The 13,601-nt window shown below is 34.4% G+C and overlaps 1 protein-coding gene across 5 annotated transcripts in view; it reads right to left on the bottom strand.

The window, feature by feature from the left end:
• The window catches only part of drc11 (dynein regulatory complex subunit 11), a 178,841-nt gene that overhangs the window by 125,696 nt on the left and 39,544 nt on the right, over positions 1-13,601 (bottom strand). For all 5 annotated transcript variants that reach the window (XR_012407358.1, XM_073952994.1, XM_073952993.1 and 2 more), the window contains 1 exon segment: positions 13,388-13,463. Coding sequence is in view for 4 of the 5 variants with exons in the window: in XM_073952994.1 (XP_073809095.1) it covers positions 13,388-13,463 (76 nt within the window). In the remaining variant the exon portion in view is untranslated.

The following is a 13,601-nucleotide window of genomic DNA, read 5'->3' as shown; positions in this document are numbered from 1 at the left end:
TAGTCGACAGCACCCTCCAATGCAGGCACGAATGCCACTTGCGAGAGAAATTAGAGATTTCAAAAGTGCACACAGCGGCCTCTGATGGATTCGGAAAAACAAAAACTGCAAAACAGCTCCTGGAACTTATTTGGTACTTTCCAGAAATGTATAAAGGGGTATGTTTTCATAATGAGCTTAGGTTGTTTCAAACAGTAACTAATTAGCTCCAAATGTAACGTAGAAGTCATTTCTCCAAGCTAAAATATACATGTAGGGGACTCCTTTTTCCCCAAAACAGTATCAATAGCTTCTTGGTTGTAGTTAAACTGTATGAGAGCAATTTGCCAAATGCCTTTAAAATCCCTACAGACACAGGCCTGACATACAAATGGTAAATTATAATACAGACTCAACATTGCATACCCTGCGATGTAACTATTGCAAATGATCTCATTGCAATATCAATGCTGAAATGATATATTGTGCAGTCCTAACAAATAATATTAAGGTCAATAGTTACAGCTTTCCAGCTTTCTTTAAAATATCTTCTTTTGTGTTCAACAGAATAGGTTCTAAACAAGTGACATATGTTTAAACAATGATAAAATTGTATTTTTTAAATTCAAACTATCCCTTTAACAAAGCTCTCTTCTGCCAAGCGACTGAAATGAAATCCATCGGTCACATCCAACAAGTGCGCCGTGACACTGGGATGCAGGAAGGGAAGGAGTGAGGGAAATGGAGCAAGATGGAAGTAAGAGCCAGACAAGCCCAAGCATGCAATCTTAATCTTACCCCGAGTACTACAAATGGCCATTTCTTAATCGCAGTGCGGGTGACTTTCCCAACAGAGCTTGTCCCTCTGAGGATTATGCTGGCTATCGTCTGATTCTGGGTAAATACGGTGCTCACCTTTCCGCCTCATTACAACTAAATAAACCCACCGCATGATCATATCCCAATTACCGACAGCTGATAAAACAGTGTGCTGCCGATTAACTTGCACAGCAAAGACCCTCGGCTCTAATTAGTTGTCTCACAGGAAGGATGTAGGACATGGATTTTAGCATGCTGGTCTGCTGAACATATCGTACAAATCTTTCAGCAGCTCAGAATGGTCGATCATGCTGTTTATTGTGACATAAAGACTATTTTAGTCTTATTTTTAAGTTGGGAAAGTGCAGACCTTTATACCTTTGCAAATATACCTTTGCATTATTTTAAAGGGGTGGTCCAGAATGTAATTTTAAAGCTTGGTTGTGTTTATAAGACGCAAAGAAATGTGTGCTCATGTTTTACTTGAAGGAAATCAAGTTATTTTTTCATAAATCTCATTGATTCTATACAGCTACTCAGCTAACATGAAAACAACTGAAATATTTTCTAGTTCATCTGAAAGGCCCGCACTCAAGTGACTCTGATTGGTCATCGTCATAATGTGCTGCGATTCGCAGATCGGCTCCACGTCACGCCCGTACAAGCATGCACTTTTCTGCTGTAAACAGTCAGTCAACCTCTTGCCTGCTCACTAAAATAAAATCTGACAAGTGTCTGTAACAAGTGAAAATGGGGTGTGACTCCTTTAAGAGACCTTTATTGTGTGTGTATGAATGTGTGAATTTTCTGTAGACATGTGTAACGTGCGGGGGACTTTCTTTTTCTTTCTCTCTGATGCTCGGATTGTTATTTTCTGTAGTATATTGGGACACTGCTGACTGAAGAATAAAGCACAAGATGTGGGATGCGACCTGTGTGAGCCTTGATTTTTTTTTCTGCTGCTACCACGAGTTAGGTGAGCTCTCCTGTATTTTTTTAACTTAACGCGTTAAACAACGTCTTTCACATATATCTGGAATATGCAGGTGTAAGTAATATGAATCATCCACATATCTTTTGCGACCTCATTATCTAAGATGTAAAACGCATAGAAAAGCTGCCTAAAGAGAAACATTGCAAAGTCTTGCACACACAGACAGAGGCTGCACGCGCCGGTGAAGTGTGTGTGTTTTTAGTAGTTTGACTGATAAATATTAATTTGTAGCTAAATCGTTTGAGGTGCAAAAAAGCATTTCCTGTTGTTTACATCGTTGCTACAGCATACCATTAGCGCTAGACACTGTACATGTCATGATCAATTTTAACAAATAAAAACACTTACAGGTTGTAGTTCACAGCTTCTGCTTTGAGGAGATTTTAACCGAATCCAGCACTGAACTGGAAGAGATTCTGGAGCTGTGTTTTGTCAAATCATGCTTGGTATGTATTTTATAATTCTCTGGAACATAATTCATATTGAACTGTAAGCACTATCTATGTGTTGTTTCCTTTGGAAGCCCAAATACAGAAACAGAGAAGCTCTGTGGAAACAGCAGCGTTTAGACGCATTTTAGCTCTGTCTCTGCTATAACATTACAGCGCCTCTGGCCACGGCCCTTAGCTGCGCAGTGTGTGTGCGCGGTAAAAAAACGTTTGTGATCTCACAAGGCCCGGAAATATTTTTTTGTAGTCCCCAAAATTCATTGTAGGCTTTGCTAAGCTTACTCTGTAAAAAACAAGATCTCCCTTTGCATTGAACTTAGAACTTTAGAACTTTTTACATTCAGAGATGTTGTTTATGTTCACACAGCTACATTGCACACCAACTAAAGTTTTAAATATGATATCGTAGTGGACCACACCTTTAATATAGTTTACTTAATAAAAAAAAAGACATTTGAACAACACAGGCACATTCTAAAAACCCCAATATATATTTTTGGAGATCGTAAATTACGTAGCCAGAAGTACGTATGCATTTTCGTCTTTAAAACGAATGCTTTTAGGGTGACACCGTTCCTTTTTGTGCCTACCAGCTGACCGATTACCTCCGTATAGACAGCTTTGCCGCTGTTACCAGTTTGTCCAATAGCTCTAGACTTAAAATGCAGAGAGGAGTTGACCATGATGGCAAGGTTCAAGTCTGGCAAAGAACGGTTCCAGAAAGCAGGTAAGACAAAAACAAAAGCCAAAAAATAAAATAAACAAGTAAAAAACAGGTTGAGATTGTGGTAAAATCTGAGAACGTGGTAAAAATCAGACGAGGGCTTTTCTCTTTCTGGATTGCTTTTCAAAACTGTCAGTCATTCAGTCAGTCAGTCAACAGCGGCCTCTTGTGGATTTAGGTGAGAACAGCAGACACGAATGGCCCTCTCAAGAGAAATTTGAGATCTCAAAAAGCAAACACAGTGACCTCTGGTAGATTAACAAAAAAAAAAAAAAAAAAAAAATTGGGACGTATTTGGTGCTCACCAGAAATGTATTAAAGTGGTAGGTTTTCAGAATAAGCCTGGGTTGTCTTTGAACGGCGGAAAGCTGACATTAACCAAGTCAATAGCTAGTGTCAACTGTGCATTTCCCAATTCCCATTGCATTTTTCAAAACAAAAGTACAACAAAACAAACAAACAAAACATTTACATAACGCAGTCACAAAATTCATAATACTTAAAATGTCCTTAACCTCTACAAAACATTCTACTTATTATTCAAAAGATGAAATGCATATAGCACAAATATTTGTTTATAGATTGCTTTATGTGCCACCTATAACGTCCAGGTGGTAACAAATCAAAGGCCTGATTTAAAGGGAGCATTGTTTAGCCATGTTAGCATTGTTTAACCATGTTAGCATTGTTTAGCCATGTTAGCCTCACTTCTTTAAAACATAGCAAAAGTTTATTAAAGCATAATAAAGGTTTAAATTGAAAATTTTTACTAAATTTCATAGTTTCAGTCTAAACATTTTTTGGGTTTGAAAGTCAAAGTATTCTTAAATTTAGCATTAGCATTTAGCATTTTACTGCATCAGTGTTATACTGCAGATTTGTGCAAAAACTGATTTTTGCTATATGTTTTCATCTTTTATATATGAAGATGTGTATACCTTCATACAATTTGGTACACTTCTACTTCTATGGGTTGAGAAAATGCTAACAATAATTATAAACTTTTCATAATTTATAAAGTTGCCTTTTTTCTATGGGTGATGTTGATGGCAGCAGTTTAGTTAACTATAAATATAGTACATACAAGCACCACATTGTGAAAAAGACTACTATTTACTTTTACTTGGCTATGTCCAATATTTGGGAAGTAGGCTCGGATCTCTGCTCCTCATTACACCTTTAAGCTTTGTTCCTCAGGAATGTAACCCTTTGCTCCACCGGCTGAACAAGGTGCCATTTGGAGGAAAATCCAAGTGAAAAGATTTAAGCAGTTTTGACTGGGCATATAATTGCTTCCTGCTAGGTTACAGCTGCTTGCTGACGGATGATTTTTCCAGTCAAAAGTCATTTGTACACACACAAAGTAATGTGATGTATATATTCAAATAGATGTCCCGTGACAAAAGAAGGAGTGGGGAGGAAAATTTGGCACAGCACAACAGCAGCACTGCCAACTACAGCATCCAAATGATCTTGTATTGCATCATTGCAAACTGCCATATTACAGCATTCAATTTACTTACTTGTATGGTATAATTATGAAAGGTTTGGCAGATGTTGTGAGAGTAAATGAACTCCATGTGTTGTATAATATTAGCTAAACTGTACATATATTTGAAGTGTATTTATATAGGTGATAGGAGTGAACTAATAAAATAATGAACATAATAAATAAAACAATGAAACCATGTTTTAACCTCAGTTTAGAGAAGACTACTACCACATAAACCTTTACAGCTGCAAAACGTGCAGTGTGAAAACTGCAACAGTATCCATTCCAATGCACTGCAGCTGTTGCCCAGTGACAGCAGCTTAGTTCAAGTTGCAGCACAGCTGTCAGTCAAACCAGTTGTTGTACTGATCTGACATACTGTTGAATTGAGCTTTACACGTATTGCTCTATACTGACTAAATGTATGCTAAATGTTGGCATGACATAAAAGATGAATGAATGAAAGAGTGACACAGCTTCAATATAAAGTAAATGTAGATATTGGAGCATATTTATTCTGCATTTTAAGAGGTTTGTTTCCTGTTCGTGCTCTGTTAAAATACATATTCACCTATCACTTGAGAGTTTTAAATGTTCATAGAGATCAAAAATACATCAATATGAATTACTCTTATGGCAACTTTTTAATTTAGTGGCTAAATCGTATGAACTTGTATGATCTCATTCATACAGTTTAATACGATTTGCTCATCCCCCAGTGATGGTTGGGTTTAGGGTTGGGGTTTGGTGCCATACCTCCTTTTAAAAATCTTAACTTTTCATACAACTGATGTCAAATGAATTGAACTATAAAATAGTTACAATTCCTCACAATTAGACAGTTTAATCCAAGTCTTCTAAAGAAAAAAATATTGCTTTATATCATGAGTAAACTTAATTTAGGAACTATTTCACATATAAACAAAGATCAATGAACATAACAATATGACCATACCAGCTTAAAGGGGGGCACACCTCATTAGTTTTTGTAAAAGCCCAATGATTCTCATTTGTTCTCACACATCAAGCAAGCAAGCACAAACTTTAGTGATTAAATCTGAATGTTGTAAACTCTGTGTGCTGATCAAAGTTATATCTGTTCATACATTCTCAGAAATAGAGGTACATGAGCTGTTACTGGGGCAGTACCTTTTCAAAAGGTACATATTTGTACCTGAAGGGTCTATAATGGTAACTCAAAGGTACTTTTTAGTTACATTTGGGTACGAATATGCACTTTTTAGGTACCACTATAGACTATTTGGGTACAAATATGTATCTTTTAAAAAGATACTGCTCCAGTGACAGCTCCTGTACTTTAATTCTGAGAGTGTATAAAGTGGCCATGTCTCCCCAGAAGACTCATTTTGAACCAATCTATTCATATTTCAGACCGAAAGAAATTTGCCAGATTTGATTAAAATCTTCATTTGTTTTCTGAATATTTACAAATTATTGGTCACACTTTATTTTAATGTACATTTCATGCTACTAACAAACCTTAAACTAAGACTTTTAGCTCAGTAAACTACTAATTAGCTGCTAATTAATAATCGGTAAGGAAGTAGTTGGGTTTAGGTATTGGGTAGGATTAGGGATGTAAAATAAGATTATACTTTATACTTTCTAATAAATAGTTCATATCTTAATATCTTATTAGGCAGGTACAGTAATAAGCCAGTAGTAAATAGTGTGAATTGTTACTTTGACTAAAGTGTCATCTAAATGGCTTATTACGTTTGAAACAACATGTAGAGTAAATTCCAAACAGATTTTTTTTTGTTTTCGGGTGTGAGCTATCACTTTGTCCTCAGAACAACTTGTTCATGACATGATACTGTATCATATTACAGACTTGAAGTAATAACAAGATCACACACTAGATTGACTGCAGTTCATTTCTGCAAAACAGAGATTAAGGATTAAAGACCAACAGATGCGTCTTGACATCAGCTCATGTCTTGAGATGATTGCATGCGGAGAGCCTGAGTACAGAGAGAACTTCAGCAGATGTGAAGTGGGTGATGCGCTTTAGTGAACCTCTATGTTCTATGAAGAATGACAGACTCATTCAGAGTTACAAGCCGAACGCACATCTGTATGATAAATATGAGATTCAATGACTTAAAAAGACAGGTTTTCTTATCAGATCTTGATTTTAAAAGACACCTCAGACCTCCCCCAGGTAAATAAAATGCTACGTTGTACTTTACTGAACTTATTATAAAAAAAGAGTCAGGTAAACTCATATATATTATCTAACTTTTTCAAACATTAGAGCTTTATACTACAAATATGTGCAAATAAAAATGAATACATTTTTAATTAAATAAATTCAAACTTCACAATAAAATTTTATTTTCATTTGTTCTGTAATTATATATATATATATATATATATTATATATATATGTGTTCATGTGGGTTTTATTCGGGTGCTCTTTTTTTTCCCCAAAGACATGTGGTATAACTGCATAAATAAAATTGGCTGTAGTGTGTGTGTGTGTGTGTGTGTGTGTGAATGAGAGAGTCAACTTCAATATTTAAGTTCACTAAACTTAAACCATGTGCATTATACTTGAATTATAAAGACCTATCAACATCATTCTTATTCACAACAATTTATCTAAGTTAACTAAACTGAGACCATGTCCATTATACAGTACATATATCATGAAGTCCTGTTAACTTCAACCTGAACTAGGACAACTTAACTATTTAAGTAAAGTAAACTTAACAATTTAATGTAGCACAAACACTTTTTAAAGTTGAAAGTTGCTTTTTACAGTGCAGTCCTTTTCTGCCCTATGATAATGTGCATAAATTATAAATGAAACATTCATTAAACAGTAAAGAACAATGTGACATTAATCACCTCACAGTCCATCAAATGGGATAGTTGACAAAAAACAAAAAAAATTAAATTCTGTCGTGATTTTCTCACCCTTCCCTTATTACAAAACGATTTGAGTTTCTTTCTCCTGTGAAGATATTCTGATAAAAGTTGGAAACCCGTAGCCATTAAACTCTATTGTTCTTGTTTTTCCTTTACTTGTCCAAAAGATTTGTGGTGATTTCTCTTTAAGTTGTAGACATGTTGTTTCGGGGTTTTATGCTAAATGAAACAATTTCCTTTGATAAATTCATGTTTCTGGATAAACCTCATGTTAACTGTTGCAAAATTTATATACATAATTGTAATTTTACTAAATGTAAACCCTATTTTATGATTTTTATGAAACAAGAATTGGAACTGTACTTAAACTATTTCAACATTTAATAATAAGAAAGCAGTTAAAACTTCTAAAATGTTTGCTATGTTTAATATTCTGCATTAGTTTTAATTACCTTCTCATGTGCCCCTTCATTTAGTTTTTCTTTCTTTCTTTCTTTCTTTCTTTCTTTCTTTCTTTCTTTCTTTCTTTCTTTCTTTCTTTCTTTCTTTCTTTCTTTCTTTCTTTCTTTCTTTCTTTCTTTCTTTCTTTCTTTCTTTCTTTCTTTCTTTCTTTCTTTCTTTCTTTATTCTTGTTATGCTATTTTAAATGTAATTCATATTTCCCTTGTGTAAAATAGTTATCTCTGCTCATGTAGTTTTCTGATTTATATGCTTTGTAATTGCTAACTTGTTGTTCTTACAGTTCTACCGACATCAGTAGTTACATTTTCAGCGCTTTTATATAAATATTTCTTATTTGTACAGATAAAAATTCAACAATGCACATATTGCACATAAACCACATACAGTTGAAGTTAGAATTATTAGCCCCTCTGTTTATTTTTTCCCTAATTTCTGTTTAACGGAGAGAAGATTTTTGCAACACATTTCTAAACATAATAGTTTTAATAACTCATCTCTTATAACTGATTTATTTATCTTTGCCATAATAACAGTAAATAATATGTGACTAGATACTTTTCAAGACACTTATACAGCTTAAAGTGACATTTCAATGCTTAACGACAGTAGGTTTATTAGGTTAACTAGGCAGGTTAGGGTAATTAGGCAAGTTATTGTATAACGATGATTTGTTCTGTAGACTATTGATAAAAAAATATAGCTTAAAGGGGATAATAATTCTGACCTTAAAATGTTTTTTAAAAAATTAAAAACTGCTTGTATTCTAGCCGAGATAAAACAAATAAGACTTTCTCTAGAAAAAAGAAATTTTACCTGACATACTATGAAAATTTCCTTGCTCTGTTAAACATCTTTTGGAAAATATTTAAAAAATAAATAAAAAACAAAGGGCTAATAATTTTGACTTTGACTGTATACAAGCTTTTAAAAATGTCATTCAGTGTTTTTGGGCTGATGTATGTACTTTGTGTATCCTGAGCTCTTTAAAAAAATGTGTGCGCACACTTGGCGAATAAAGCTCATTCTGATTCTGTTTTTTCAAAATATCTTCTTTTGTGTTCAACAGAAAAAAAATAAAGTCACAGTGGCCCATAATGGAACCACCCGAGGGTGAGTAAAAAGTGAAGGAATTTTCATTTCTAGGTGAGCTGTGTCTTTAAAAGATAACTTATTAGAATGAACAAATTACATTTAGTAGACCACGAATAACACCTAAAATTCAGAAGATTCCTTCAAATGTTCTAAAAAGAGAAAATAATGAGGAAGAACAAATTTCAGGAGAGCTTTAGGCACAGTTAGGCTTGTGACACTAATTTCATCATAAATACCATCCACAATATTATTTTTCTGAAGCAGCCAACACTCAAAAAATGGTTTGTGTTGACAAGTAAGTTATTCAAACAACCTAATGCCAGAGATTTCTTTTGGGAAACTTCAGGTAAACTTCAATCCACTTAAATTTGTTACTTTAACCTAATCAATTTGTGTTGGGAACACTTGAATGAATTATGTGTAACCCTGTATTTTTACAGTAAAATGTACAGTCAGTTTTCACTATGTATTACTTATTTAAAATAATCAGTTTTATTTCTTTGGAATTGAAGTTCCCAAAATAGGAGGTGTAAACCATAATTTGAAACACAGTCGCATGCGAAAACATGTGGATCGATGGGTTTTAATGAAGCGGACCGGAACTAAAATGGGGTTCCCTGGGTTATAACACCCCCTGGTTTGTGATGAACAGTCCAGTTTGTTGATGGAAGTTCTCTAATCACTGAGCGCGTGCAACAGAGCAGGATGTTGTCATAGCAATCTATCCTAGAAATGTTAGACTGACATGTTTAGAATGGGTTTTTGCAGACCTCTGGTTCACCTGCTCCCCACTGACACAAACACTCTCAGACATGCAGAGAAACGTTCATGGTTTCGGAGGATCTGAGATCGAGCTCTTTCCACTGCGTTCATGGATCATTGGTTACTAGAAGTGCAGTCCAGTCTTTTCATTTCCTGTTGGAAGACCTTAAACCTCTACACAAACAGGAAGTACTGTCTCAGTCATTAACATGCATGTCTTGTCAAGAGGTTTCAGGGGTGACTTGATTGATTTGCTGTTCTAAGGGCAATGTTAAGGTTGAGTTATGGCTGCTAAACAAACACTCTCTTCACGCATTCACACATTGCCGAATAAGACCTAAGTAAAGCATCAGGCCAGGTAGGACAAATAATGTGTTAAAGCAATTTGTGTGACGGATATAAAAAATTCACTGTTAAAATAAATAGACATATTTTACATTGCCCTTTATTTATAGCGTTACACAATCACTACAGCAAATTCAATTATTAATAAATTATTTGGGTCATAAATGGAAATGAAAAATACCATATTACAGTAAAAAATAAAAACTTTAAATTCATCTACATTTATACAATATTTACCTTTAATTGTAAACTTTGTTTATCTGGATACAATCTTAGAAAACAAAAGGTACACGATGGTACAAATAATGTTCCTTGAGGAACAGTTTGTACCTTTGTAAAAGTTGTACCTCATATGGTACAGAAAAAGCCTCTTATGATACTGTTCTGTACCTTTTATGGTACGTCTGAAATAAGGGTACACAATTGTTCTCAAATTGGTACAAAAGGGTTGTACAACTCCTTCTTTATTACAATACCTATAAAAATAAATGTTACTGGAAAGGCCAAGTGATTTTATTAATAATTTCCATATTAAAACATTACAATATATGATGCAATAATACAAAACAACTGGTAATACATAATAAAACTATAGGTATTGTAAACTAAACATTTAAGGCATTTTAAATAAATGTTTCGTAAGCATTTTAACACTGTTAAGTCTCTTGTCACTGTGGTGGTACCTTTATGGATCAGATTTGTACCTTTGATGAAGGTACAATATTGTATCTGCAGGTTTTAAAAACCAAAGGTACATTTTGTTTTCCCATGGTACAAATCATGTCCTTACAGTTACAAACTGCAATGGTACAAATTTGTTTCTTTGTCTTAAGGTACAATTCTGTCCCATAAAAAGGTGCTGCCCCAGTGACAAGGGTTTGCACCTTCTTTGGTACAACATTGCACCATTTTTTCTGAGAGTGTATTAAAAGTAAGCAAGAAAAAAACAAAAAAAAAAAAATATATTTTTTAGCAAAACCACAATATGAAAATACAATATGTAATAATAGCAAGTATGTAAAAATTTCTATACACACACACACACACACACACACACACACACACACACACACACTATATATATATATATATATATATATATATATATATATATATATATATATATATATATATATATATATATATATATATATATATATATATATATACTCTAACCGGCCACTTTATTAGGTACGCATGTCCAACTGCTCGTTAATGCAAATTTCTAATCAGCCAATCACATGGCAGCAACTCAATAAATTTAGGCATGTAGACATGGTCAAGATGATTTGCTGCAGTTATTCAGATTTTCACGCACAACCATCTCTAGGGTCTCGATATCTGTTGCAGCATTCAGAAGGTAGGGTCAGAATTTGACGTTAATAACATGAAAGAATGGATCTATCCTGCCTTATATCAACGGTTCAGGTTGCTGGTTGTGGTGTAACGGTGTTGGGGATATTTTCCTGGCACACTTTGGGCCCATTAGTACCAATTGAGCATTGTGTCAATGGCATAGCCTACCTGAGTATTGTTGCTGACCATTTCCATCACTTTTTGACCACAGTGTACCCATCTTCTGATGGCTACTTCCAGCAGGATAACACGCCATGTCATAAAGCGCTAATCATCTCAGACTGTTTTCTTGACAAGTGAGTACACTGTACTTGAATGGCCTCCACAGTCACCAGATCTCAATCCAATAGAGCACCTTTGGAATGTGGTGAAAAGGGAGATTCATCCATTGATGGATATGCAGCAGACTAATCTGCTAACCCGGTACTAGTATGGTGTACCTAATAAAGTACCCAGCTGTATAGTGAATATACAATTAATAACATGTTTACAGATATTTATGATAATTGAAAATACAAACCTAAATCAAGTATATATAACCCTTTGCCAATTATGGGTTAAATTACTATGAAATGTGAATGTGAAAGTATGCCACCCTTAATGCCTAAGTTGTGTTATACAAGTGAATACATTTTATTATTTTTTTAAAAGGTTGTCATAAATTATATAGAGTATATAATGCATACTTGTCTGCTATTTAGTATAATATAGTTTAATACAGCACAGTATATATTTAGTATAAATACATTTATAGACCCTTCCCAGTAGCATAAGACGTCATGGTTGAGTAAATTTAGAGCATAGTGGGTGTGAGAGTACAGCAAATAATTTTTTACAATCCTATTTGCTGAAATAATAAAAGAAAAACTCCACGATGGTGTTATCAAGACTTTTAGAAAAATGACCAAAAAAATTGTGTGAGACGACAACCAGAGAGAATGTCAAATTTACTGTCATCTCCATAAATGCTTCGTTAGAAAACACCTCACATAAGCGGAAAATCATTTTCTTGTAGTTTGAAGCAAAGATGATATATAATACATACATAAATGCATATAAATGCTCATACGTTTTAAAAAAAATCTAAATATTAAAAACTTTCAAGAGTTTAAAATTATGATGACCGTTAAACGCGTCATAGCAGTCTCATGAAAAGGGTTCAAGGGGAAATGAAACTTAACCTTTTAGAAAAAGGCTTTTAATACTTTCTTATTATCTGAGCTTGCTGTTTTCTGTTTCATGTTGAATGTATTGTATGCTATTTTATTCCTTATCTGATCATTTTTAACATAATTTATGTACAGTACAATGGCCAACAACTGTTGTTTTATTGCACTTTATAAATAAATAAGTCTAACTTTAAGTCAAAGTCTAAATGCCTCCTTTAGTGCCTGAATGAGTTCCACTGTATTTTTTTACACTGAATTTCTGGCAATTAAAGCTGCTAGTCCTTTAATTATAAATTTATTAGTAATGTTTTACAATGTGCACTTGTTTGCAAGAGTCTTGAATTGAATGACTATCTATTCACAAATAATTGTGTTTATGTATACAGCCTGTGAAAACGGTCCTTTCTGTGAAACTAAGGCAACAGGGAAGCTGACAGACGACTGCTGTTGATTATCGAATAAGGAGGAGCTGGACTTCAGTGTGGCGTCAGGAGTCTCCCCTTTAATTAGAGGGCATGAAAACTCATTTGTAGTTTTAAAAGAAGGGGGGACGGAAAAAGACGGAGAGAAGGACAGAGAAAAGGAAAGAGACTACATGTGGGGTGGGGAAACCATCTGGACCAGTCTTGACCTGGGAACTGACACGGCCCTATCATTATTGGTTACTTAGACATGTTCCAGACACATCCCATGTCACAACTGTGATGAAAACTCACTCACTCATTGACCTCACACAAACACTGTTGACATTGTTGAGAATTAGTCATTCGGTCAAGGAAAAAGCTGCATTAATTATCCATGGCAGACACGCAGGCTTGCACCCTTTTTTCCTCAACATGTCCTGCTTACCTTTGTACAGTTTGGCTCCCTCGAATACCGTAGGAAGGAAATTACTGGGAGTCATCTTCCATCCCGTCTCTTCTTCCTGCAAAAAAGCAGATTTTTATCAAGGTGGATCCTTCATATTCATAACATCATGACGTACATTTCAATTCATGATTTTTTATGTGCATTTTAGAATATTTTGCTGGATGGAAAGGCCAAGATACTGTTACAGTAGTCC

Source organism: Danio rerio, chromosome 6, assembly GCF_049306965.1.
Source record: "Danio rerio strain Tuebingen ecotype United States chromosome 6, GRCz12tu, whole genome shotgun sequence".
In the NCBI taxonomy this organism is placed as follows: Eukaryota; Metazoa; Chordata; class Actinopteri; order Cypriniformes; family Danionidae; genus Danio; species Danio rerio.
This window is presented reverse-complemented; position numbering and strand designations above follow the sequence as displayed.